The sequence below is a fragment of the Apodemus sylvaticus genome, chromosome 18, assembly GCF_947179515.1.
Source record: "Apodemus sylvaticus chromosome 18, mApoSyl1.1, whole genome shotgun sequence".
Lineage (NCBI taxonomy): Eukaryota > Metazoa > Chordata > Mammalia > Rodentia > Muridae > Apodemus > Apodemus sylvaticus.
Genome location: NC_067489.1, coordinates 71,090,666 through 71,118,479, shown reverse-complemented (window position 1 = coordinate 71,118,479; position 27,814 = coordinate 71,090,666). Strand labels below are relative to the sequence as shown.

General features: G+C 50.5%; 1 protein-coding gene across 7 annotated transcripts; it reads left to right on the top strand.

The window, feature by feature from the left end:
- Window positions 1-9: 9 nt before the first annotated feature.
- Sugp2 (SURP and G-patch domain containing 2) lies at window positions 10-27,814 on the top strand. 7 transcript variants are annotated; one of them, XM_052161871.1, is made up of 13 exons: window positions 351-440; window positions 2,616-2,738; window positions 6,251-7,816; window positions 12,309-12,429; window positions 15,234-15,721; window positions 17,119-17,230; window positions 21,623-22,104; window positions 23,297-23,358; window positions 24,419-24,555; window positions 25,196-25,316; window positions 25,415-25,610; window positions 25,958-26,044; window positions 27,580-27,814. In XM_052161871.1, the coding sequence occupies exons 2-10, from the start codon at window positions 2,627-2,629 to the stop codon at window positions 25,314-25,316; spliced, it is 3,201 nt and encodes a 1,066-aa protein (XP_052017831.1). In that variant the 5' UTR covers window positions 351-440; window positions 2,616-2,626; the 3' UTR covers window positions 25,415-25,610; window positions 25,958-26,044; window positions 27,580-27,814. The 7 variants fall into 7 exon arrangements, with proteins under 7 accessions (XP_052017828.1, XP_052017831.1, XP_052017832.1 ...); XM_052161869.1 differs by lacking the exon at window positions 25,415-25,610 and adding an exon at window positions 997-1,093 and having other exon boundaries at window positions 359-440; XM_052161868.1 differs by lacking the exons at window positions 351-440; window positions 25,415-25,610 and adding an exon at window positions 10-77.

The window sequence follows — 27,814 nt, the reverse complement described above, 5'->3', positions numbered from 1 at the left end:
GGCGCCGCCTCGCCTCGGTGTCCCTCCTTCAGCCCTGAGGCTCCCGCCCGGGGCAACAAGGGCGACCGCGAGCACAGGTAAAGCGAAGGGCGTCACAGAGTACGCGTGGGCCTGAAACCCTCGCCGTCTTTTCAATGCTGCTTCTAGGTGACGCTTCCTTTCAAAAGAGAGAGTTCTCACCTAGGTAGACTAGGCCCTGAGACGTGAGCAGCGCGCCTGCGCGAAAGAGCTACTATGGCTGCCTTCGACGCTTGCGCACGAAGGCCTAGGCGGTGGCAGCCAGCGCCTGCGCACCAAGGCAAGGCAGCGGCTTGCGCCTGCGCGACGCGGCTCTGCGGAAACCGTTGGCTCATTTGCATCTCCCCGCCTCGCCAGTTAGTGGATAAGGAGCCTGAGGCGGCGGCGGCGGCGGGGGCGGCACCGCGTGAGGCAGGCTCGGGGTGAGGTCCGGGCCCTGGCGACCTGGGAGGGCGGGCCCGAGGTGGGAAGGACGCTGGGTCTCCCTAGGGCGAGCGCGCTCCTGCGGCCTGTCTCGCGGGTCCATTCATTAAGCTGGAGCCCGCAGTCGGCCGGGCGGGCTGGGCGTAACGGCGACAGGGCTTCGGGCCTCCAGCTGCTGCGAACGGCTGCAGCCTCGGTGCGCGCCAGCCCCGCAGTCGGGGACACGGGGGTGCAGACGGATTCGGTGCCGTTGTTAGATTTCAGGACAGCCGAGCCGGAGGAGTGGCTGCTCTTGATGACGGAGAACAAGGGGCGTCCGATCGCTTTCCCAGGGCGTGGGGAACCGCGGTGATGGTTGTAGAAATGACCAGAAGGGAGGTTTGCCTCTGGAAGCTGCAAGTGTCATAGGGCAGGCTGTCGCTGATATAAATGCTGCCTAGGTTTTTGTTGTTGTTGTTGTTGTTTTTGTACATACAGAAAGTGCCCACACAATGAATGTCCTGTTGATCAGGCCCAAGATTAGAATGTGTCAACGTCTTTTTTTTTTTTTTAAAGGCAGGGTCTCAAACTGATTATGATGCTCACCCATGTAATCCCAGTTCCCAGGAGGCAGAGAAAGGGTGGATTGCACTTTCAATGCCAACCTTAATGTGTATGTATGTATATATGCATGTGTGTGCACACACACACAAAGTTTGAGGCCAACCAGAGATGTATAGGCATATCATTTGGAATCCCTCCTACTCGACTACGGTGGTACCAAAAAAAGAGTAAAAATAAAACTAAAAAAAAAAAAAAAAAAAAAAAAAAGGTCTACAGAACCTGGCAGTGCACACTGGCAGTCCTAATTCTTGGAAGGCAGAAGCAGGAGGATCAGAGGTTTAGTGCCTGTGCCAGTGTGGACTACTCTCACGTAGTTGCAAAAATGCAAACAACAATAGCAAACCAAAACCGTCAAGCACACACAAAACTGGGTGTTGCCATGTAGCCTAGGCTGGCCTGAAATAAACTGGGCAGCCCACAAAGGCTTTAAACGTGCAGACCGTTGCCCAGCCTTTCAAATAGCTGGGATTACACAGTTGTACCACAGGGTCCTATCCTATATGTGTGTGATTGTGTGTGTGTTTGTGAGAAAGGGGGGAGACAGGGAGTGAGTATGGGGGGGGAAAGAGGGGGGGGGGGACAGAAATTGATGTCTGGTCACTGATTGGCTAGTCTCGCTGACCACCAAGCTCTAGTGATCTTCCTTGTTCCTTGTCTTCATCGGAAATTACAGGCACATATATTGCCATACCCAGCTTTTTCCTGCTTAATTTTGTGTATTTCTGGGTACATGTATGCCATAGCATGTGGGTGGAAGTCAGAAGACAACTTGGCCAGTTTGAACTCAGGCCATCTTGTTTGGCCTCTTACTGAACCAGCTCAGCCCCCATCCCCCCTTTAAGATTTTATTTGTGTTGGTTTCCCTGTGTAGATGCTGGGAACTGAACTGGGGTTCTCTGCAATAGCAGCAAGCACTCTTAAACACTGAGTCACTTCTCCAGTTCTTATTCCTTTTTATAGGTTCTCACCATATTCTCTTGGCTGCCCTGGAACAGAAAATCCCATTGCTTCAGCTGGCATTACTGCCTGTAGCACCACACCCAGCTCCCTCTGTGCTGTAGGGACTCAGCTCTTGGGTGGGTTGAAAGAAGCAAAAGAGATCTTGCACTGAGACTAGCCCAGAGTATACAGATGCTAGTTTATTGTCCTCTTGTAAGAATGCCACTCACAGCCGGGCGGTGGTGGTGCAGGCCTGTAATCTCAGCACTCTGGGAGGCAGAGGCAGGTGGATTTCTGAGTTAGAGGCCAGCCTGGTTTACAGAGTGAGTTCCAGGACAGCCAGGGCGCTATACAGAGAAACCCTGTCTCCAAAAAACCAAATCCAAAAAACTAAAAAAAAACAAAACAAAAAAACAAAACCCAAAAACAAAAAGAACGCCACTCTTCCAGAGAATTCTCAGAGGTGAAGTGAGCTCTGGGAAGCCCTTCTCTACACTGTGAGTCAGAGCAGTCACACCTTTCCCAAATACTTTTTTTCTAGGGTCATTCTTCTAGTTCTGTTACCCTGTTTTGGGTGGTGATTTTTGACCAGAAGCAAGCTGTCTTGATTAGTGTGACTTCTCTCACTGTAGGAGAGAAAAACATGGCAGCAAGGCGGATGGCGCAGGACTCTTTGGACAGTGTATTACAGGAGAAATCTAAACGGTATGGGGATTCCGAGGCTGTTGGTGAAGCTCTTCATCTTAAAGCTCAAGGTAAGTTGAGTTGCTTGGCCTGTGCAGGAGGAGCTCTGTGGACTGTCATGCTTTGGGTACAAGCTGAGCTGCTATGATCCTTGCTGGATTTGTCAAGAGGAGATCATATTTTCTTGTGGCCAACTTGCCAGCTAAGCACGCAGAAGGTACTGTTGTCATTGAGTATGTCAGCCAAACCTCCTTGTCTTAGTCAGGGTTTCTATTCCTGCACAAACACCATGACCAAGAAGCAAGTTGGGGAGGAAAGGGTTTATTGAGCTTACACTTCCACATTGCAGTTCATCACTAAAGGAAGTCAGGATTGGACCTCAAGCAGGTCAGGAAGCAGGAGCTGATGCAGAGGCCATGGAGGAATGTTTCTTACTGGCTTGCTTCCACTGGCTTGCTCAGCCTGCTCTCTTATAGAACCCAAGAGCACCAGCCCAAAGGTGGTACCACCCACAAGGGGCCCTCCCCACTTGATCACTAATTGAGAAAATGCCCCACAGCTGGATCTCATGGAGGCACTTCCCCAACTGAAGCTCCTTTCTCTGTGATAACTCCAGCCTGTGTCAAGTTGATACACAAAACCAGCCAGTACACTCCTCCTTACTAAAGAATTTGAGCATGACCTTACTTGTGTTAAAGCATATACTCTGCCACTGACTATACCCCAGCCTGTACAGAAGGTTCCTTTGTGTGTGTGTGTGTGTGTGTACATGTACATGAAAGCAGAGGGCAGAGGACAACTGCAGGAGTTGATTCTCTCCTTTCACCATGTGGGTTCCAGGGTTGGACCAGTCAGGCTTGGGGCTTGTGCCTTTACTCACTGAGCCGTCTCAGCATCTGTCCTCTTCCCCCCCCCCCCCCCCCCCCCCCCGCCTCCCCACCCCCTTTTTTTTTTTTTTTTTTTTTTTTTGCAAGACAGGGTTTCTCAGTGTAACCAGACCTGGCTGTCCTGGACTGGACTTGTTTTGTAGACCAGGCTGGCCTTAAATTCACAGAGATCGAGATAGGGTTTCTCTGTGTAGCCCTGGCTGTCCTGGAACTCACTCTGTAGACCAGGCTGTTCTCGAACTCAGAGATTGTTTTGCCTCTGTTTTCCAAGTGCTGGGATTAAAGGTGTGCACCCTCACTGCCTGGCTCTGTTCTTACCTCTTAACTCTGCCACCTTGACTGCACCACGACCATAGTCAGGGTCCAGGAGTGATTTCAGTTTGTTTGTTGCGGGTGGAATTCTATGTCTGCCCTCAGCCCTGCTCTTCACAGGTGACGAGAGTGTCTTAGGATGTGTTTCCCACTGTATTCCTGCCCAGTGGATTGCCCTGCTTGGCACCCACCTTTCACCAGTGTGTGCATATGTGTGGGGATGGAGGGGGTTCTTTTCCGAGCTCAGGGTGCACTAGACACGGGCTCTGCCACTGAGCTGTCTCTTTCTCTTTGGTACTGGCAGTGCCTGCTGTGTACACATTAGTAAGTGCTTGCTTGTATTTGCCCAAGAGTGTGGGTTTTTTGTTTTCTTCAGTTACTTTAATACCTGGTACCTGTCCCTTTTCTTGCTTTTTCATTGGGGGGTTTACATATGCTCATGTTTTTGTACATTCATGTGGTGATGCACAGGTTGACATTTCCTTGATCGCTCCCCACTTTATTTTGCTTTTTAAAGATCTATTTTATTTTTAAATTGCATGTTGTGTGGGTATATGCCCCTGAGTGAAGGTGCCAGTACAGAGCATCAGCTCTCTTGAGCTGAAGTTATAGGCAGTTGTGAGGCTGTGTAATTTGGGAACCTGACCAGGTCCTCTGGAAAAGCAGCAAGTGCTCTTACCACTGAAGCATCTCTCCAGCACCACCTTATTTTCTGAGATACTAGGAGCTTGCTGATGTGGCTAGGTTGGCTAGACAGCGGGTCCTGAGGTCTCCTGTCTCCACCTTCCCATCACTGGGGTTACAGACTTGTGCTGATATGTTAATATAGGTTCTAAGATACCACACAGGTCTTCTTGCTTGTCCAGCCTAGCCTTGAAACTCAGTCCTGTCTCCCCTCATCTCCTAAATGTTGGCCTTCCAGGGGTTTGTTACCAGTATCTTTTTGTCAGATACTTTTTTCTGTTTTTACTTTGTTATAGATTTTGTTTTAAAATCCAAATGCAAGAAAGAGGCTTGGGTCCTGGGGGCAGCTTCTTGCAGCATTTCTTTCTGTGTGCAGAAAGAACTACAATGATATCTGTGTACCTCAACACCCCATCCCTGGATGACACTTCACCCTCCTTACTTAGTGTGACTTCTACTCCTTCCTGCCTCTGTCCGTATTTCAGCCCCAGAGAGAAGAGGGTTAATGCCAGGCAGGGTCAGGGGTCAGGCTGTTGCCTGCTCAGCTGTCCTGGGTGTGGGTTAGGGTTAGGCTACTGCTGCCTCCCAGTAGCAGTGTGGGACAGGAATGAGGCACAGGAGGCAATGAGATTGGCAGCCTCTATAAAACTTTTGAGACATAAGTGAAAACTCTGAAGTGGGCCAGGCATGGTGAAAGATCCAGGCTTCATGGACCAAGTCCCTTCTCTAAAGGGTGGGTAGATGATGTGGGGTAGGTGACTGTTGTGAGCTTGGGAGCCTGTGTCTCATGCTAATGTCTGCCTAAAGGATCACTCCCTGTCCTGTCTTGGCTAATGGCCACAGCAGGCAACAGGTAAGCACAAGCCTGGTGCTTACAGACATACATGGCTTCGTAAGCATGGCATGGGTTTTGATGCCATAGACAAGGCAGATGTGTTCTCATGGTTCGGCATAGAGATCAAGTGGGCAGGGTTCCACACTGTCAAGGATGACCTAAAACAAAATCTTTAACAAAGTAAAAGAAGATCAGCACAAGGTGCTCATCTTCCGTGTGTTTTGAATCCTCCCAAATACAGCCAGGAGCTGTGAGCAGCAGTGCTCCCTGCTGTTGGATAGGGAGAATGCTGGGAAAGACCACACTGAGCGCAGGTACAAGTTTCCCATATATTTTTACTCTGGCTTGGTTGAATGCATGGCTGCAGTTCTCAGTGGGTCAGTGCAGATTAGCCACTGGAGAGCTGGAGGTGGCACTATAGATACTTTATTATTGGGGTGTGTGCATTTATGCGTGTGTACGTGCGCACTTACGTGCCCATATGTCTGTACAACTGTGTGCTCAGTGTGTGCTGGTATCTTCCCCAGTCATTTTCCACTTTTTTATTGAAGCTGTGGCTCTTCCTGAACCTGGAGTCACAATTTTGGCCACTGTTGCTGCCCAGCTTGCCTTGGGATTCCTGTCTCTACTTCCTGAGAATGGGAGATTGCGGACAGCCATGCCTGCTTGGTTTACTGTGGCTTCTGGGGATCTGATCTCATGTCCTCACACTTGCATGGCAAGCACTAAGCCATCCTGATGCCTCTCTACCCTTTTTAAACAATGTTAGCACAAACTGCACCTCACACTTGTCTAGAGTGTGGGCCATTCCCTTGCAGTCTATGCTCTAAAGTGTCTTCTGTTTATTTGTGGCCATCTATTTCAGATCTCTTAAGGACAGGCTCAAGAGCCAGAGCAGATGTCTATGAGGACATTCATGGTGATAGCAGGTACTCAGCCAGTGGATCTGGAGTGTACTCACTAGACTTGGGAAGAGAGGGTCTGAGAGGTGACATGTTTGTGGGACCCTCCTTCAGATCTAGCAACCAATCGGTTGGCGAGGACAGCTATCTTCGCAAAGAATGTGGCCGGGATCTGGAACCAGCCCATACTGACTCCCGGGACCAGAGTTTTGGCCACCGGAATTTGGGACATTTTCCTTCTCAGGACTGGAAGCTTGCGCTCCGTGGTTCTTGGGAACACGACTTGGGCCATTCAGTTTCTCAAGAATCATCCTGGTCACAGGAATATGGTTTTGGTCCCTCATTGTTAGGAGACTTGGCCTCCTCCAGGCGGATGGAGAAGGAAAGTCGGGATTATGACCTGGACCATCCTGGGGAGGTGGACTCTGTGTCTAGAAGCAGCGGGCAAGTCCTGGCCAGAGGCCGGTCTCTAAACGTGGCTGACCAGGAAGGCACTCTACTAGGAAAGGGGGACACTCAGGGCCTGCTTGGAGCAAAGGGTGTTGGGAAGCTTATCACACTGAAAAGCATGAACACAAAGAAAATACCTGTTGTCAGTCGTATTACTTCTAAACCTCAGGGTACTAACCAAATCCAGAAAGCCACCCCAAGTCCTGATGTGACCGTTGGGACAAGTCCAATGCTGGATGAAATCCAGTTCGCTGCTCTGAAGATTCCCTTGGGGCTGGACCTTAGAACCCTCGGCTTCCCCAGAAGGAAGATAGGTTTTGATGCCATAGACAAGGCAGATGTGTTCTCACGGTTTGGCATAGAGATCATCAAGTGGGCAGGGTTCCACACTGTCAAGGATGACCTCAAGTTCTCCCAGCTCTTCCAGACTCTGTTTGAACTGGAAACCGAGACCTGTGCCAAGATGCTGGCCTCCTTCAAATGCTCCTTGAAGCCGGAGCATAGAGATTTCTGCTTTTTTACCATCAAGTTTCTAAAGCACTCTGCTCTGAAAACGCCCCGAGTTGATAATGAGTTTTTAAACATGCTTTTAGATAAAGGTGCTGTGAAGACCAAAAACTGCTTTTTTGAGATCATCAAGCCCTTCGACAAGTACATCATGCGGCTCCAGGACCGGCTGCTGAAGGGCGTTACGCCTTTACTCATGGCCTGTAATGCCTACGAGCTCAGTGTCAAGATGAAGACCCTCACTAGCCCACTGGACCTGGCTGTGGCCCTGGAGACCACCAACTCTCTTTGCAGGAAGTCCCTGGCACTCTTAGGCCAGACCTTCTCCTTGGCTTCTTCCTTCCGGCAGGAGAAGATCCTAGAGGCTGTGGGCCTCCAAGACATTGCCCCATCTCCGGCTTACTTCCCAAATTTTGAGGACTCCACTTTGTTCGGAAGGGAGTACATAGACCATCTGAAGGCCTGGCTCATGGCCAGCGGCTATCCCCTCCATGTCAAGAGGGCTGTGCCCCCAGAGCCCCGAGAGCAGAAAACCACAGCTCAGACCTGGACTGCAAGTACTCTGAGCCAAGGTAAGGGTTTTATTTTTTTAAACAATGTCATTACTACCAGTGCTACAGTATTTTTATTCACTGTGTGTGTAAGTGTGAATGCCAAAGCACATGTTTAGAGGTCATCAGAGGACAAATTGAAGGAATCAGTTCTTTCCTTCTGCCAGAGGGTTCCAGGGATCGAACTCCAGTCACAGGCTTAGCTTTAAGCACTTGACTCACTGAGGCATCTTGCTGTCCTGAGGTTTTGAAATAAGTGTGCAGGGTGCAGGCAAATGCATGTGTCTGAAGACTACAAGAGAGCCTCTAGTGTTGCTCTTCAGGAAGGCTGTCCACCACCTTTAAGACACAGTCTTTCACTGAACCTGAAGCTCAAGCTCACTAAGCAGGCTAGACAGCAGGGCAGGCCTCCTCTCTCCATCTCCCTGGTTCTTCCATATGCATGCATCACCCCACCGTGCATTTTTTATGTCAGACCTAAGAACAAATACAGGTCCTCACTGTTGCAAGGTAAGTGCTTTGCAACAGACATTGCCCTAGACCCGACCCTACCTTCTCTTTGAGATTATATGTGTGTGTGTGTGTGCGCGCGTGCATGCGCGTATGTATATAACATTTGCTTACTTACACATACGTGACTGCGTTTGTACACTGCATGCATGTAGGAACTGATGAAGATCAGAAAAACCTCCAGCTCCAGGTTCTGTAGAGTGTTTGTGTGCTGCATAACATAGGTATTGGGAATAGAACTTGATCCTTTGCAAGAGTAGCATGTGTGTGCTATTACCCGCCATCCCGAGATTTTTATACACCTTTTTAAAATGTTGAGACTAGAACTCAACGATCCAATTCTTTTTCCCTTTGTCTTGAAGCAGTCTTATGTAGACCAGGCTGGCCTCAAACTTCTGATCTTTCTGCCTCTACTTTTGAGTTCTGAGATGACAGCATGTACTACTTCCCTGGCCCCTACCTTCTGAGGCCCAAAGGATGGAGCCAAGGGCTTTGTACATTCTGCACAAGTGTTGTGCCCACTAAGCCCAGTTCTGCAGCTTCAAGATTCCTTTGGAAAGAGACCCATGTGGGAAAGAGGTACAAATTGGCTGGCCTTCATTATGAACAATGTATGTATGCAGACCCCTTCAACATGGGATGGAGGTTAAGATGCTATGTTCCAAAGTACTGTGTCCTAGGTGTCACCGAAGGCAGAGAAAGCAGGACACCAAAACCTAGTGGATCCTGTGCTCGGGTGGTGGGAGGGGTGGTTACTGGGGAGGCTGTGATTGGGTACTGAGGGGTGTCATTCCGGGTGGTATTGGTACCTGTCACCCAATTCCTTCTAGACAGCAATCAATGGCAGCTCTGGTGCTGGCCAGAAAGTAGGATAGAAAAGCTGCTTGGTTTCCCTCTCCTCTCCTGTGATCCCAGCATCCTGTCACACTCAGCCTTCCCAGGCATCAGAGGGCATGGTTGGTACCCATCTTTTCTCTCCTGTGACATTGCCTCTAGCCCAGAAGTGTCACTTTTGCCCTTGCCCTTCCTTTTATGGAGCCCTCATTGCACCAGGCAGCAGATAAGTGACCGCACTACTTGTAAAGAAAGGCTCTTTGGATGCATTTCCTCTCCCATCCTCAAGTGCAGGAAGGAATGAGGATAGCAAGCACCAGGTGCTGTGGGTGGCAGGGCTTGAGAGCCTTGGGCTTAGCCAGCTCTGCAGGCAGGGCCCAGCACTGCAGCCACGCACACACTGTCCTGAGGGTACAGCTGCCTCTCTTCTCTTTTTAGGATGATGATGATGATGATGATGATGATGATGATGATGATGATGTTGTTGTTGTTGATGTTGTTGATGTTGTTTTAGTTTTAAAGAGTCTTTCTGTGTAATAACTCCAACTGACCTAGAGTTCACTGTGTCTCTGAGTCTCAAATTCAGAGAGATCCACCTGCCTGTCTCTGTGTTAGGTTTAAAGATCTGTGCAGCCCCACTCAGAAAGATTAATTTTTTATTTGTGTGTATGTGTGTGTCCATTTATCCCTGAGTGTATGAGAACAGAAGCCTGAGATGGGTATCAGGTCCCTTGAAGTGGTGAAGAGATGGGCTTGTTGCTTGGGTGCTGGGCTCTGTACTCCACTCCTAGTGAGCTCCCACAAGCACTGCTAACCACGGGAGTCCTCCTTCCCTCCTTTATCTTTCTCAGTATGTAGCCTAGGCTAGTTAGCCTCAAGCTTTAAATCCCCGCCTCAGCTTCCCCGTATGCTGGGAGGACTGATATCTTAATCTGAGTTTCTTAACTTATCTTTTATTTTTATTAAGTTTATTTTTATAAACTTATCTGAGTTTCTGCAGCACTTGCTACGTTATGACACTGAGCACGCACGTGTAAGTGACCCCAACTTTCCCTCAGGGGCTTCCCCTGCCTGGTAGTACTAGAGGATTGGGCATTGCTGGGTCACCCAGCTGCTTCAGCTAGTATCATCTGTTCCTCTAGAAATACTCAGTGCTCGTTGAGTTTGGCATGCTGGCACAGGCCTGTCACCTAGTTTGGCCAAGAGAGACAGATTGCTGAAAGACCCTGACTTAGAAAGAAAAAGGGAGCTGGGTGGTGGTGGCGCACGCCTTTAATCCCAGCACTTGGGAGGCAGAGGCAGGCGGATTTCTGAGTTCAAGGCCAGCCTGGTCTACAGAGTGAGTTCCAGGGCAGCCAGGGCTACACAGAGAAACCCTATCTTGGGGGAAAAAAAAAGAAAGAAAGAGAGAGAGAGAGAGAGAGAGAGAGAGAGAGAGAGAGAGAGGAAAGAAAAGAAAGAAAGAAAGAAAGAAAGAAAGAAAAAAAGAAAGAAAGAAAGAAAGAAAGAAAGAAAGAAAGAAAGAAAGAAAGAAAGAAAAAGAAAAGCAAGCAAAAGGGATGCTGAAGAAATGATTCAACAGTTAAGAACACTAGCTGCTTTTCCAGAGGACTCAAATGTTAGCTCACAGCTCTCTGTAGTTCCAGTTCAGGGTGTCCAGTGTCCTGACCGCCACTGTCATCAGGCACATAAGTAGTACACAGACATGTAAACAAAGACCCATACACATAACATAAAATAAAAAACTGGGGGCTGGAGAGATGACTCAGCAGTTAAGAGCACTGACTGTTCTTTTGAAGGTCCTGAGTTCAAATCCCAGCAACCACATGGTGGCTCACAACCATCGGTAAAGAGATCTGATGCCCTCTTCTGGAGTGTCTGAAGACAGCTACAGTGTACTTAGATATAACAATAAATAAATCTTTTTTTTAAAAAAATTGAAAAAACTAAAAGAGGACCTGGTAAGATGGGTCTTCAATTAAAGACACTTGCTACCTATTATGACAACCTAAATTCAATCCCTGTGACCCGTGTTATAGAGGGAGATAACTGACTCACATTGTCACAGGTATATATATCATACCTGTAGGATATATATATATATATATATTTGCACATGTCCTTTCACACATTAATTAGTTATGTATATATATGTGTATATATATATATATATACACATATATATAAAGACAGAGGTAGAGAAATGACTCAGCAGGTAAGAGCATGAGGACCCAAGTCTAGACCCCAGCTACCATGTAAAACTGTAGCCATAGCCGGGTGGTGGTGGCGCACGCCTGTAATCCCAGCACTTGGGAGGCAGAGGCAGGTGGATTTCTGAGTTTGAGGCCAACCTGGTCTACAGAGTGAGTTCCAGGACAGCCAGGGCTACACAGAGAGACCCTGTCTCGGAAAAAAAAAAAAAGGAAAAAATTTTAAAAAACCAAAACTGTAGCCATACCCACAATTCCAATTCTGTAGGAGCAGAGACAGGAGTTTGGCTGTGGTTTGTTGTCCTCTGGAGCTTGCCAGCTGCCAGCCTAGCGCCATGTGCAGTAAGAGTCCCCATTTCAAGGAGTAAGGTATAGTGTGACAGGACACCCACATCCTCTGACTCCTACATCTGGACACCTGTACATATGCACCGCATACATTTACCTGTGCATAGATGGTACTAGGTAACAGGCATGCATGAGGGGTCCTCTGAGTTGTGCAGCAAGTGCTCTTGGTGTATGGGGTATCGTTGCCCCATCAATGATGTCTTAAGGATTTAAGGCTGTTTGGAAATTCTTGAGGTCAGACAGTCCTCCTGTTTGACCTCCTGAGCTGTGCCACAGGCACACGACACCACATCTATCTCTTGCTGCATCTCACCAACACCTGTTTTCTAGGTTAATACTGAAGCAGTTGGGCTTTGAGCAGCCTCTGTACAGTGGTAGTGGGTCCATGCTTAGCCACTCCTTTATGGAGTCTCCACCTGCCTCTCTGCAGCCCAGTGACTCTTAGTATTTACAGCTTAGGTGGGACATCTTTCAGCAGGACATTTTCTTCCTCAACCAGGCTTCCTCTTTTCAACACCAGTGTTCTATGATTGAAGGCTCCAGCTGCTGATGGCCCTGTGGATTTCTGCTGTGATCCCCGTTCTTTACAACCTCCATTCTGTGTATTGCAGCAGTTCCCCAGCGGGCGGACCACAGGGTGGTGGACACCATTGACCAGCTTGTCATGCGTGTCATCCAAGGAAGGCTGTCTCCCAGAGAGAGGACACTTCTCCTGCAGGACCCTGCTTACTGGTAGGCATGGTTATTTTGTCTTTCTTTTTTTTTTATGACATGTTCTTAATTAAGAAATAATTATATTATGTGTATGAGTGCTTTACCTGCATGTTTGTCTACGCACCACATTGATGCAGTGTCTGAAGAGACCAGAAATGTGTGTCACATCACATAGAGACAGTTTTCAGCTGACATTTAGGTGCTGGAAATTGAATTGAGGGCCCCTGGAAGAGCAGCAAGTACTCTTAAACAGCTGAGCCATCTCTCCAGCCCTATTTTAATTTTTACAAGATCACCACTTACCTTCTCTGCTAGATTGTTCTGGGGTGCAAAGAGATAGGTACCCCAGAAGCATATAGTAATGAAGGGAGTTGTACAACCCTGGGAGGCAAGAAGATGAGAACTGGCAGCCAGCCCAGACTACAGGATAGACTCTCTGTAGAAAACTTAAGGCTAAAGAGTGCTTTGTCTGCATGTGTACCTTATACCTCATGGCTGGCGAGGTCAGAGGTGGCATTGGATCTTCTGGGATTGGAGTCATGGATGGTTGTGGGCCACCATGTGATTGCTAGGAATCCAACCTAGATCTACGCAAGAATAGGAAGTGTTCTTAGTCACTGAGCTAACCCTCCAGACTCTCTGATTTTGTTGTTTTTGTTTTTTTTTTAAACTTTTTTTTAAGATGTATTTATTATATGTAGTTATGCTGTAGCTGTTTTTCAGACACACCTGTAGAGAGCATCTGATCTCATTACAGATGATTGTGAACCACAATGTGGTGACTGGGATTTGAACTCACTCGCTCCAGCCCCCCTCACTGTAGCTGTTGTCTTCAGACACCCAAGAAGAGGGCACCAGATCTTGTTTCAGATGGTTGTGAGCCACCATGTGGTTGCTGGGATTTGAACTTAGGACCGTCGGAAGAGCAGTCAGTGCTCTTAACCACTGAGCCATCTCGCCAGCCCCCCCCCCCTTTTTTTTAATTATAAGAGGTAGGATATTAAGTTGTGGCTCAAGCTATGCCCAGACTCTCTGGGCTGAAGGGCTCCTCCTGGCCCAGCCCTGGTTGCTGTTGACTCTACACTGGCTACCTGTGAATTGGTCTGTAGCTATCCTTGCTTTACAGATTGAGTCACTGTGCTTGCCGAATGCATAGCTAAGATGAGCTGGAGCAGAGATCAAAAGCAGGGGAGGGAGCTGGTGGCCTTAGATTGGTGAGGGAAGCTGATACCACTTGATAAGAAGGCATCCTGGTATAGAGGCCTAGGGGTGATGTCATCAGAGAGACCTGATCTAGAGAGGACTGCCTCTGCTACAAAGACGCTGGGCATAGCCTAGCAGCTGATGGGCACCACTAAAGGTGGCAGATAGAAGCCATACTTGGTAGTGTGTGGTGGAGGAGCTGGCTTAGAACTCTGGCATTCCTCTAGTGCTGGGGTGGTAGGTGAAACAAGTGAACACAAGTGCTTCTCTTTTTGCTGACTCTTGTAATTTGTACGGGAGGTAGGGCTGTGACTCTGCCAGTTGTTCCCTTGGCCTTTAGGGAACTCTCAATCACTGTCCCAGGGACTTTTCAATTATCACCTCCAGTATGAGCAAAGGGCTGGGCTCAAGACTATCGGGTCCTAAAGTCTGGGCGCCCAGTGTCCCATGCAGAACAGTGTCATGGCTGCATGAGGCACATCACCTCCAGCACATGGTTTGCTTTGAATTCTGAGAGTCTCTGGGCTGATCTGCAACTTGACATCCTCCTACCTCAGCCTTCCCAGGGCTGGGCTTGTGTCTGCCACTTCATACACTGTCTTGTATGCTTTCCCTAATCTCTAGCTGACTGGAAACACTGGCAGCAATGTGACTTGTCCATAGCATCATTGCTAAGGGCAAGCTCAGTTGACTCCCAAGCAACAACCTGGGTGTAGAGAGCCAACGGTGACAGTCATTTGGGTTTTCATTATTGCCATTTTGTTTTGTTTTTGTTTTATGAGCTGATGAATGCCAGGGTCCAAATAGAGGACACGGGCTCCCAGTGTTTCTGTTCTTTCACATCCAGCACAGATTTGACACCCTTGTACCTGAGGGAGGCGGTAGGTTGGCCACCTCAGCCTAGTTTATTCAGCTGTCCCTAGTACATTTGCCGGTGTCTCGGAGACCTTCAGTCTCACCACACTCCCTCAGTGGCATAGGGAAAGCTCACGAAGCACCTGCCCATGTGGCCATGTGAGAGGCACCCTCTGTGTCTGATGTGGCACTTCAGGACAGTATGAGCCTGCGGCTTCCGAGGCTCTGAGCTCCTACCTGGCTGCTCACCATGAAAGGAATCCAACAAATGTTGGATTGTGCACCTTTAATCCCAGCACTCTGGAGACAGATAGATAGATCTTGATGAGTTTGAGGACAGCTTGGTCTACATTGTGAGTTCCAGGCTGGCCAGGACTACATAGTAAAGCTATCTTAAAAACAAAACAAAACAAATAAAAGGATAATGTCTCACCAGGCAGTGGTGGTGCATACTTTTAATCCTAGCACTCAGGACAGAGGCAGAGGTGCGGAAATCTCTGGTGCACAGAACAAATTCCAGGACAGCCAAGACTACACAGAGAAACAGAGAGAGAATGGCTCATTTTGTAGTCCAGGCCAGCCTTGAATTCTCTGCAGTTCTCCTGCTTCAGCCTCCTCAATGTTAGGACTAAGAATAGGCCTCTCTGCACCCAGCTAGATCAGAGCGCCTCACGTTCTTAGGTTACCTGGGCGGCAGAGGGCAGCCGTGCCTTGCTGAGCACAGTACTGCTTTCATAGTGCTCTGCCCTGTGTCTGCTTGGCAGGTTTCTGTCTGATGAGAGCAGCCTGGAGTATAAGTACTACAAGCTGAAGTTGGCAGAGTCACAGCGACTGAACCACAGCTGGCCCATCGTGGAGCGGAGGCCAACGCCAGCACAGTGTGCAGTGCGTGCCATGCTCTATGCACAAGCTGTGCGAAGCCTCAAGCGCAGACTCCTCCCATGGCAGCGCAGGCGGCTGCTTCGTTCCCAGGGTCCTCGAGGCCTAAAGGCCAAGAAAGCCACCACTGCCCAGCAGACATCCCTGTCCTCAGGTACTCGGCAGAAACACCATGGCCGCCTGGCTTCTGGCTCCTTGAGGGTGAAGCCACCACCACGGGATTCCAGTGATGCTGCCCAGGACTGCCTACCAGAGCCTGCCAAACCCTGTCCTCAGCCCTCCAGCCCTGGAGCCTTGGGCCCATCTCCTCGGCCAACAACAGGGGATGACTCGGAAGCCCTGCCAGCCTCTTCTCGATGCCCCTCTACTAACAGTAGGTGTTCACCCCACCCCATCCTGGCCCACGCTCATCTGGGCAGATGGCAAGCTAGACTGGTCAGAAGAACCTGGGCCGGATAGGTACATGGCCACCCTATCCTTCCTATTCCTCCTGAGCCCTGGGCACGCCCCATAGGTGCTGATATTGGGGTAGCCAGGCCAGGCCTGAGTCTCCATCACACCACCATTACCCTCAAATATGCCAGAGTCCACTGAGGTGAAAGTCGTATGGAAAAGAACACAGTTTTCAGAGAACCTGCACACACCCTTATTGCTTTGCTTGGTTTTGGCTGTATTTATGTAAGTTTTGAGACAGGATCTCTCCATGTAATTCTGGAGCTCACTTTGTAGACCAGACTGGGCTCGAATTCACAGAGATCTATCTGTCTCTGCTTTCAAGTGCTGAGATTAAAGGCATGCACCACCACGGCCTGCAAGAGCTTGTTTTGTGTGAGACAGGGTCTCCGTAGCCCTGGTTGGCCTGGCATGTGCTGTAGCTGGGACTGGGCTGGAACTTACAGCCACTAACCTGCTACAGCCTTGTCTCCGTGGCTGCCTCTACTACATTTTCATCCTGCCTGGGTTGCTCACAGCATCTGTCAGCACCTACACTCCATGAAGCCGGCTGTTGTGGGCACACCTGTCATCCCAGCACTTGGAAGGTGGGACCCAGGAGGACCCAGACTTGCGTGGTTAGCCTCACCTATGTGAGACTTTGTCTCACATAATAGAAATAATTGTTCCTGAATTATGTGGGGTGGGTGAGAATGTGAAGTATGAACAGAGGCAGTTGCTTTCTCAGTGTCTTCATTAGTCTGGGTTTGGCAGTGCTAGCCACTGAGTGCAAGGCCACAGGCCTGCTGGGCAGACACCAAGACCATTGCAGGTATTTCCAGCCTGGCCTGCGGTCCATGGACCTCATACCCCCGTGGCATTTCCTTAGATGCCTCCTGCCACTCTGCCTCTGCAGAGCCGCTCTGCTGCTGATGCACCCCTTTGGTTACCACCAGCTTGCCTTTCCTCTGCCCAGCAATCCCGTCCAGCTTTAGGGGGGACATGCGCTGACTGCAGTGCCCAAGCCTCACCACAGACCACCCACGCTTCCCTGCTCCTGGCCTCACCAGTGTCCCGAGCTGTTGGCTGAGTGTCTGCTGACCTAAGCTTCGGGAGTTGGGCCATAGGTTGGCAGCCTGATGGCTAAGGTGATGAGGGTGATGGCCTGTTCCTACACAGCCAGCCAGATGCCCATGGGGCTGCTGATGCTTCTGCCACAATGTGCCTATCGGCTAATCGTGACAAAGAGGCTCCAGAGTCACATGGCACAGGGAAGGACCAGGGGTAGGCAGTTTGAGTCAGGCTAAAGAGCCACAACCACTGCTTTCTGTTTTGCAGTGGATGCAAAGACCATGGAGACTGCTGAGAAGCTGGCCAGATTTGTGGCTCAGGTCGGCCCTGAGATCGAGCAGTTCAGCATAGAGAACAGCACTGACAACCCTGACCTGTGGTACGTGCCCTGGACCCACCACACCCCATAGCCACGTGCTGTAGCAGGCAGGATGGGCTCCACCTGCAGCTGAGCCTGGCCCAGAGCGGGCATCTGTTAGGTCAACCTTTACCAGCTCATCAGGGAATGCCTGCCCTCACACAAAGACAGGGGCTGGGGACTCCAGCATTGTCTGTGCATGTGCCTCACACTTGTCTAAGAAAAATCCAGGAACCACCCCGAACAACCACAGATGCTAGAACCCTAGCCTGTGGTGGAAGGCCTCTCTGATGAAGATGCTCCTAGGCTCCTTAGAGGCCATATGAGACCTCCCACCTTCACTGTGCCTGTGCATTCCCTAGACTAAGCTTGGCACTATTGGGATTCCTCCTACTTGCTGGAGTCATGGTCTGACTAAAAATGTAGTTGAATGTTTTGCTGGGTGCAAGAGGCCTGGTGCTGCCACAGAATACAGTTGAAAACTTACAGGTTTGAGCCAGGGCTGGAATTAAGTTGTTGTACTTCTTGCCTGGCATGTACTGAGCCCCGTGTCTCCTGAGCACTGCATAAGCCACATAATGTTCCATACCTGTCTTGTTGGCACTTAGAAAGTAGAGGCAGGAAAATCAGTGCCATCTTTTCCAATGCAAACAGAGCCTGCTGCTCTGGCTGCCTGGGCCTGGTGTGTGCACGCTGTGTCCTGCACTCCTCAGCCCTGGCCCTTGATCCTCCTGCCCAGGAGACCAGCCACTGTACCACACTCAGAGAGCCACATCCTGCTTGCTGCGCACAGGTACTGTCAGGGCTGCTGTGCTGTCTCCTGGGTCTGAGCTAACAAATGCTTCATTTCCGGCTCTTAGTTGTGCTTTTGTTCCAATTCAGTAAAGATTACAGTTTGGAAGAAATCTTGCTGTTCTTTCTCTTCTACTTGGGCTCCTGCACAGCAAACATTTCTTTTTTTTTTTAAATAATTTTTTTAAAGATTTATTTATTATGTATAGTGTTCCTCCTGCTTGTATGCCTGCAGGCCAGAATAGAGCACCACATCTCACCATAGACGGTTGTGAGCCACCATGTGTTTGCTGGGATTTGAACTCAGGACCTCTGGAAGAGCAGCCAGTGCTCTTAACCGCTGAGCCATCTCTCCAGCCCAGCAGCAAACACTCAAGACCCCACTTGAATCTGTGTATGTTTACATGGTCTATTTACTTTGTGGAGGACATGTGCAAATGTAAAGGTCAGAGGACAACTTGCAGTAGTTACTGTCTCCTTTCACTGCAGAAGCCCAGGGTTGTCAAGCTTGGAAACAGGCAATGCCTTTATCCACTGAGCCAGTTGTTGGCCCTCCAGAGTGTTGGGATTAAAGGCATGTACCACTACATCCAGCTGGAATTTTTAATTGTTCTATGTTGTTCTAATGTAAAAATCACCTATAGAAGTCCCACTCACCCTACTCAGTAACAGGGAGCTGTCTTGTGTGTGCATGTTCCATTTCCCTTTGCATGTGCCCAGGTAGGCTAGCACTGCAAAAGCGTTCCCGGGCCTCTGTCCTTTCCACCCGCGCATCTGCCCTCCTGACTGGCTTTGGATCCCTACCAGCCTACAGTGTGTCATTCATAATACTCCTGTAACAGTGCTGTCCAGTGTGTTCATGAAGGGAACCCCAGGACCTTGGGTAGGAACCCAGGACCTCCCCCGTGTCAGAACAACTGCACAAACAACATAAAGGGGAAATAGTTGATTTGGGCTCATGGCTTCTGAGGTCTTAGTTTGTGGTTGGTGTGTGTATTAGTCAGGGTTCTCTAGAGTCACGGAACGTATGGGCAGTCTCTATATAGTTAGGGAATTTGTCGATGACTTACAGTCTGTAGTCCAACTCCCCAGCAATGGTCAGCAGTGGCTGTGGATGGAAGTCCAAGGATCTAGCAGTTGCTCAGTCCCATGAGGCAAGCAGGCAAGGAAGAGTGAGTCTTCCTTCTTCCAATGTCCTTATATAGATCTCCAGCAGAGGGTGTGGCCCAGATTAAAGGCTGTAGGTCTCCAGCAGCATGTGCCTCCATGCCTTTAGTCTCAGATGATCTTGAACTCGAAGATCTCCTTGTCTTAATCTTCTGGAATTCATAGCCACTATACTTCAAGATCTCCATGCCAAGATCCAGGTCAGAAACTTATATCTCTGAGCCTCCAGATTAGGAGGATCATAGGTGAGCCTTCCAATTCTGGATTGTAGTTCATTCCAGATATAGTCAAGTTGACAACCAGGAACAGCCACTACAGTCTGGCTTCATTTCTCCCAAGTAGACACAAGAGAGGTACAGCTGGGGCTGTGAGATGGCTCAGTGGTTAAGAGCACTGACTGCTCTTCCGAAGGTCCTGAGTTCAAATCCCGGCAACCACATTGTGGCTCACAACCATCTCATAATGAGATCAGACGCCCTCTTCTGGTGTGTCTGAAGACAGCTACAGTGTACTTATTTATAATAATAAATAAGTCCTTGGGCCCAAGCAAGCAGGGACTGAGCAAGCAGGGTTAACCAGAACGAGTGGGGTTGACTGGAGCGAGCAGAGGTCCTAAATTCAATTCCCAGCAACCACATGAAGGCTCACAACCATGTATATATACAGCTACAGTGTACTCATATAAATAAATATTGAGAGAGAGAGAGAGAGAGAGAGAGAGAGAGAGAGAGAGAGAGAGACAGGCAGGCACGCACAGCTGGCCTCTAGAGGCCAGGAATAGGACAGAGCATGTGTGTTCTCTTTTTTTTGTTTTGTTTTGTTTTTTTTGTTTGTTTGTTTTTTTGAGACAGGGTTTCTCTGTGTAGCCCTGGCTGACCTGGAACTCACTCTGTAGACCAGGCTGGCCTCGAACTTACAAATCTGCCTGCCTCTGCCTCCCAAGTACTGGGATTACAGGCGTGCGCCACCACCACCTGGCACATGTGTGTTTACTAGTGGGCTGCCCTCTCCTCCCGTCTGCTCCGTCTGACCTCCACTGGGTGGTCCTGCATGCTCTTGCAGTAGGCTTCTCCACACCTGCTGACCCCACAGCCACTCAGCTCTGCCCCCCCAAACCCTTTGTACCACCAGCTGACCATGACCCTGTGTGCTTTCCCACCCTTCTGTCACCTCTTCCCTCCCCTGGCCGCTGCCCATCACTGTCACACTCAGTCTGTCCTTGCTAGAACTACTGTGTACATGTGTGCCTGTGTGTGCTACCATGTGTCTGTCCATGAGTGTTGGTGCACTTGCTTCTATGGACATACAAGGAAGCCAGACACTGAATGTCTTCCCCAGTTGCCTTTTCTCCTTAGTTTTTGTTTTATTTGATGTGTGAAAATTTACCTTTTTAAAAGTAATATGTATATGTGTGTGTGTGTTTGTCAACCACATGTGTGCAAGTGCCCATGGAGGTCAAAAGAAAGTACTGGATCTGCTGAAATTGGAGTTACAGGGTCTTGTGAGCTGCCTGGTGTAGGTGCTGTACCTGGACTCCAGTCCCCTGTAAGAGCAATACACCAAAATATTAATGTTGGGACATTTACAAAGTGGCTGCTGTGAGGGGGGTTGCTCAGTAAGGTACTAGGTCCTGTGCTCCACCATCATTGAAGAAGGGGAGGCTTTTTGAGGTAACTTGTTGGTATCTTGGGGGACAAATCCTGAGGTCAAGAAAGGCTGGTTCTTGACACTGGAGAGATAACTCAGAGGTTAAGAGCACTGGCTGATTTTCCAAAGGACCCTGATTCAATTCCTAGGACCCCAAATGGCAGCTCACAAGTGTCTGTAACTCCTGGTTCCAGGGGATCTGACACCTTCACACATACATGCAATGGCATACATATAAAAAATAAAAAGTATCATCAAAAAAATTGTAAAGAAAAAGCAATGGCTGCAGTGGCTGCAGCTGGGAGAGCAGCAGCTCCCTTGGCCGCAGCTTCTGTGCTTCTGAGCCGTTGGGTCTGTGTGTGTAAATGTGTGGCCATTTCAGGTCCTTCTCCCATTTACTTTATTTACTGTGTGTTTGCTGTGGGCGTTTGTGGAGGTCAGAGGAGACAGCTCTGGGTCTGATCAGCTCTTAGTTCTATGTGGTAAGTGTTCTTATTGGCTGAACTGCCTCACAGACTTCTTTCTTTTCCTTTCTTTTACTTCTTTTTTCTTTTTTGCGTCTGGTAGGGATGGAATGGGGGTGCCTCTTAAAAGTTGCAGAAGCATCCTGTCTTGACAACTTCAGGATCATCTTGTCCCATCCAGAGATTATTAGATTCAGCATCCTAGTCCTGCAGGAGTCTGAACACTCTGTCTCCCATTAGCTGCTCTGGGAAACCATAGCAGGTTCATGGGGGGAGGCCTGGCCTCTGTCCCGGGCCAGGAAGTAGCTTCATGCTCAGCAGCTCAGCCATGCTTTCCCCTTAGGTTCCTGCACGACCAGAGCAGCTCAGCTTTCAAGTTCTACCGGGAGAAGGTGCTGGAACTGTGCCCATCCATCTCCTTCCAGTCCACTGCTGAGGGAGGGGACTCAGTACAGAGCCCCACCTCCGGCAAGGAGGGTAAGGGTGAGCCACGTGAGGGGCACCCTGAGCAGGAGGCTGCACTGGAGGACCCCGAGGTGCTGCCTGAGGAGGACGAGGAAGATGAGGAGAGCGAGGATGAGGGCGGAGAGGAGACCTGCACTCTCAGGCCACAGGCAGGACCTGCCAAGTGCCCAGGCTCTGAGGGCAGTTCCCCCACAGACAGCATCCCAGGAGAGGGGTCCAGGGAGGACCAGGCCGGCACCCCTGGCCTGGCACAGGCCTCCTCTGGCAGTTGCTTCCCCAGGAAGAGAATCAGCAGCAAGTCGCTGAAAGTTGGCATGATCCCTGCCCCAAAGAGGGTGTGTCTCATCCAGGAGTCAAAGGGTGAGTATCCCATATTCCTGTGAGGGACACACTCAGTAGCCATTCTGGCTGTGCCAGCCGCAGTCAGTCATCCTGCCTCCTGCTAGCACCGGCTGGCCTTGTGTGTGTGCAGATGGACCCAGTACCTGGCACAGTGCACAAGGTTCTCTGCTCTCAAGACTTAGGATTTAAGTGGATTTTGGGGGTTTGTGGTGGTTTTCTTTGAGACAGAATATACAGTACTGGTCTCATGCAATAATCTTCCTGGCCAGCTCCCACAGGGTGAAACTGTAGGTGTGCCGCCACAACCACAACTTAGTTCACAGTGCTGGCAGGGGGAACCCAGCCAGGCCAATGGTGTGTGCTCCTCCCCCCCCCCCCCCCCCCCCCCGCCTGTGCTTTGGCTTGAAAGTATTCTTAGCCATTGTGCACTGCACTCTAAGGTGTTAGCCTGAGACCTGCATGTCTAGTAAGCGGGCTTCTTTCCTTACAAGGAGCTCTGTCACCACTAGACTGTAGTAGGGGCTCAGCCTGCCATTTCCCGCACTTGACTTTGAGGCACACCCAGTTTCTCCCCATACCTGTAGTGAAGCTGGGAAGAGGGTAACTGTTGGGCCTTGCTGGCTCTGTGAAACTGACACTTTATAGTCAGTGACATCCACTTGGCACAGTCCTTAAAGATGTGTCCTTAGCACTGTAGTGGATGGCCAGTGGCCCACTGTAACCCGTGTGTCCTGTGTCTTGGGAGCTGAGCCATACCCCAGATACCTTGGTGCTTTGCACATCCGTGAGATAGGCCTGCCACTATCTTCCCTGGCTTCCATGATGAGAGTTTGGTGCTCTCCTGAGCTCTGTGTTCCCAAATTGGACAGCTGGGGGCTTGACTAGGGGGGGCCCAGTGCTGCCGTGGCCTGCCTGTAGCAGGAGAGTGTTTCTGTAGCCATGGAAAGCAACCCAAGCAACAGGTCCCTGTGAGGGCCAGCACTCTAGGGTTGAGTGGTGCCCTTGACACTGACAATGCTGCTGGCTTCATCACAGCCATTCACAGGTCAGCAGACATAGAATATTTGAGAGCTGGAGATGGGATGGGAGCCAGCATCAACATGTAGTGCAGTCACAGGTGTAGGCTGTGTTTACCAGGCAGCATTTCTGTTTGTCTCTAAGGGCATGGGGCAGATGTTCAGCTGAACAGATCTCTCCCTTTGTCTTCCAGTCCACGAACCAGTTCGAATTGCCTACGACAGACCTCGGGGTCGTCCCATAGCCAAAAAGAAGGTAGGTGTGTGGTGACTACATTGTGACACCTCCCTACCCCCCTGCAGGTTCAGGATCAGAATGGTTGACTTGCTGCTTGTGATGAGGCTTCAGGCACTTTGCAGAGCTGGGTGTGGAGCATGCGCCTGTGTCCAGGTGTTGAGAAGGCTGGGGCAGGATGATTACTTATACACAGAGGTTCCAGGCTGGCCCAGACATCACAGCAAGCTCCATCCTCCAGACCAGCTAGGCACAGGCACGCCTGTTAGCGCTTTGCTGCCTTCAGGAGGCTGGGCTGCAAATTGAGATTGCATTCAGGCCTACAATATAAACTGTGCAGTGCACAGGAGAGCAGTCCACTCAGAAGAGGCTGACTGCCAGAGGGTCATTTGTCCCTAGAGGTCTCTTGTTCAGTCACTTTTGCTTTGGCCTGGGCCCCACCCTCCTCACAGAGTTTCCCTCATAGTCTGTCTTAGGGTTTCTATTCCTGCACAAACATACCAAGAAGCAGGTTGGGGAGGAAAGGGTTTATTGAGCTTACACTTCCACATTGCTGTTAATCACCAAATGAAGTCAGGACTGGAACTCAAGCAGGTCAGGAAGCAGGAGTTGATGCAGAGGCCTTGGAGGGATGTTACTTACTGGCTTGCTTCCCCTGACTTGTTCAGCCTGCTCTCTTATAGAACCCAAGAACACCAGCCCAGGGATGGCACCACCCACAAGGGGCCCTCCCACCTTGATCACTAATTGAGAAAATGCCCCACAGCTGGATCTCAGGGAGGCACTTCTTCAAGTGAGGCTCCTTTCTCTGTGATAACTCCAGCCTGTGTCAAGTTGACACACAAAACTAGCCAGTACATAGTCTCAGTACAGGGCAGCAGCATGCCACCCCACAGCCAGTTGCCTGTTCTAATCCTGGGGTAAGGGACCTGGCCTCAAGAAGTCCCACCCACAGGGATGTTACCGGGAAGCTGGAGGTGAGTGGAGCTCACCATTCCAGGCGTCTGGGGTTAGAAGACCACTTGGAGATCCAGTATACACTGGAACAGACTGGTCTACCCACCCACCTCTCTCTCCTCAGAAACCCAAGGACCTGGAGTTTTCCCAGCAGAAACTGACAGACAAAAACGTGGGCTTCCAGATGCTGCAGAAGATGGGCTGGAAGGAAGGCCACGGCCTGGGCTCCCTCGGGAAGGGCATCCGAGAGCCCGTCAGCGTGTATGGCATGGATAGGGGAACCCTTGGGTGCCTTGGGTTGAGGCTATACCAGAGGCTACAGCCAGGTCATTTTTTATTAGCTGTTCACTCAGGTGCACAGGGGTAAGCAGCTCCTTCCTGTGCAGACCTCTGAACAGCTTCCTGACCCTTAAATCTAAGCAACATTTAGTAATGGCACAGGTGTTTCTGGAAGCCATTACAGGCTGCAAGGATGGAAGCACAACTCCTCAGTCCCTGCTCATATGTCCAGAGGGTATGTCCCTGGGCACCAGCACACCCCTAGGTGAGGTGGCCTGTTGGGATCAGGCTGCAGACCCACAGAGAGCTCCAGTCAGGCCTGGCTGGAGCTAGCTTGTCTGCGGTCCTGGAAGACTGAGGCTGGGGAATTGTGAGTTCCAGGCCAAAGAGACTGTCTCAAGCACAAAAGGCCATGCTCCCATGAGCTAGTGGCTTCTTTGTCTTGTTTAATTTTTTGCTGTGCTAGGGAGAGAACTCTGGGCCTCACAGCATAGCAAGCACTCGTTGAACCAGGCCCCAGCCCTGTGACTGTATTTCCTCTCTGGATATCTGTCTGTCCCATGTCCCTGTGCAGCCTAGTTGACTCCTGATCCTAGCTCTGACTGTCACCTCTGCTCTGCAGGGGGACTCTGTCAGAAGGAGAGGGCCTGGGAGCTGAAGGGCCTGAGCAGAAAGAAGACACCTTTGACGTCTTCCGCCAGCGCATGATGCAAATGTACAGACACAAGAGGGCCAGCAAATAGGTGTGTGCCCGGACCCAGAGCAGCAGCTGAGGCTCCCAGAGAGAAAATCTGAGTGAGGCAGAAGGGCCATTGCTGCCATGTGCCCACTTCCCGTCCAGGCATGCGGAGGAGGAAGCTCCCCAACAAAATGGCAGCTTACTGGTCCCAGCCTTCCCATCATCCCTCCAGAGCCTCTGCCTGGCTTTGAGCATGCTGTCATGGGAGCCGACTGCCCTTGGCCTTGCCTGTTCCGACTCCAGGTTTCTCTTGAAGATGACAGTCCCTTGCTGGGGCCAAACAGCTAGGACAGACCTGGTTAGTGGCCTCGCTCAGCCACCACACTCCTTCCTGAGGGTCTCAGGTGCTATTCTGTGAAGGGTCTACAGGCCTCGCCCTTCCCGCTCTTGGTTCTCTTTGTTTTTACTTGTATTGTGTGTGTGTGTAAGCAGGTGTGTCGAGGTGCTCGTAAGAAGGGCAAAGGACAACTTGTGAGTCAGTTCTCCTTCCACCATGTGGGACTCTGGGATTGAAACCAAGTCCTCAGGCTTGGGAGCAGCACCTGCCCTATTGAGCCCTGTGGCCGGCCTTCGTTCTTGGTTCTTGACCTTCTCTCCCATCATGCTCCACACACAGCTCTGAACAGCCGTTCTCTTCTCAACTAGATCAGAGCCACTGGCGACTGAGATAAGCCTCGAAGCAGCCTTGCCCTTCCCGTCACCCTGCCCTGGACGCCTGCAGCCTGAGCCTCGGTGTGTACTCGGCCAGCTCCACATCACTAGGTCCCTCTGCACAGTGCAGCGGCCACTCAGACACCTTGTCTGCCCTGCTTCTGACTCTGTCCTCCATTTTATTCCTCTCTGTAGGGTGCTCAGGGCCTGGCTCCTCTGTAAGTTCTCCACACGGCCCTGCCTTCCAGAGCCCTGTGCTGCTGTGTCTTCAGAGCTTCTGTGGAAACAGACAGGCTGCAGTGGAGAGGGAGCACTGGGTTCTTGCTTTTGAGCAGTGAGGTCTCAGCTCCTACAGAAGACTGAGAGCTTTGCAGGCTGAGGCGGGGATCTAGGGCAAGTTAAAGTCCTGCCTGCTATGAGGTCTTGAGAGACTTCAGAATCTTAGCCCCAATTTAATATGGTTGAGGCTTATGATATGCCTGTTTCTGTCTCTGGGAAGTGTGTTCTGAGGAAAACCCCAGGCCTTGCACCTCCAGCCTCCACAGTGTGGCTCTTGCAGGCCAGTACCATAGTGCTGCAGCGCAGTTTCCATGTACAGTATCTTTCTGAAGCCTCTGGAAGGACAGTGCAGCTCAGCTGCAATGGACGTCTGCTTTGGAGCCCAGTTCACCTATGCCTGCCGCCCCTATTTGGTACAGATATTCTTGCTGCATCCCAGCCTCCCCGGCACAGTGCTAGGCATTTGAAATCAGTCTGTGGAAGTCTGGAAAGCCTGAGGTTGGGGCTAGGGACATGGTGATCAGGCATCAGCCATGAACAGAGCTGGAGCATCTTGCTGTAGTGATCCTCAACTCTTCCAGGCGCTGTGCTTAGCTCTCCCTTCTGTTTCCCAGTGTGCCCTTCTTCACAGCTGCTGCAGCTCACACCTACCTCACTCTCTTCTGTTGTCTTGGCAACTAACAGGTCTTTGTAGCTATGGAGATGCTGCACTGCCAGTGGGTCACAGTCTGACCCTTGAACACTGTAATCTGCAGGGTGGGAGATGGTAGGTCAGGGACCCAGGCTGCAGCTTCATCTTCAGGTCTTTTCTTTCACCTTATAGCAGCTTCCATTGTTGGCTGTGGGTTGGAGTGGGACTCTTGTCCATGGTGGGCTTTTAAGAGGAGCTCCCACCCATAAGTGGGGCACACACCGGCGTGCTTCTCACTCCATATCTCTAGCTTCTCTCCAGACATCTGCATTTGCGCTGCTCCATTGGGTCTTCAAGATGATTAAGGAATTGTGGGTAGATGGCCCTGGTGCCAAGTCTCTGTCACTCTGGAAGCCGAGACTATCGGGCTGCCTCCCAAGTTGAGAATGAAATTCTTGGGCGCTCTTTGGGAGGCAGGATGGATGGTGGGGGGAGAGAGCACATACCTCATACCTCTAACGTGAGCTGCCGTGACCCTCCTCACACACACCCTGCCGTCCTTGCCCTTCTGGGGCACGTTGCTCTCCAGCCAAGTTGCTGGGGGGAGGTTTAGTGTGGGGGGGGGGGTAGGGTAGGGCTGTGGAGGACACCTGATGCATACTCATGTGACCTTGTCCCTGTCACAGTGTTTGTCCTGTCATTCTAGTTCCAGGGTCACATCTACAAGGACCATGGATTCCAAAAGTTGTGCTGGCCTGGCCTTCCCTGGCTGCAGTGTGTTCCTGTCCCTGGATGTGCGTTGTGCAAGTTGACTCTGTACCTGGTAAAACCTAGAACACACTTGTGATGTCACCTCTTGGACGTAGTTGTGTTTGTAAGGATCTAAGAAGTCATGGTGTTGTTGGTGTTGAGTGCTTGGAATAAATGAAGAGCAGACCCAC

What these genes read in the sequence shown, in the direction of transcription:
- Sugp2 (XM_052161868.1), top strand. Translation starts at nt 2,627, where the DNA reads ATGGCAGCAAGGCGGATGGCGCAGGACTCTTTGGACAGTGTATTACAG. An exon ending in TGCAAGTACTCTGAGCCAAG is followed by an intron (nt 7,817 to 12,308) that starts GTAAGGGTTTTA and finishes TGTGTATTGCAG; the next exon opens with CAGTTCCCCAGCGGGCGGAC. An exon ending in ACTGACAACCCTGACCTGTG is followed by an intron (nt 17,231 to 21,622) that starts GTACGTGCCCTG and finishes CTTTCCCCTTAG; the next exon opens with GTTCCTGCACGACCAGAGCA.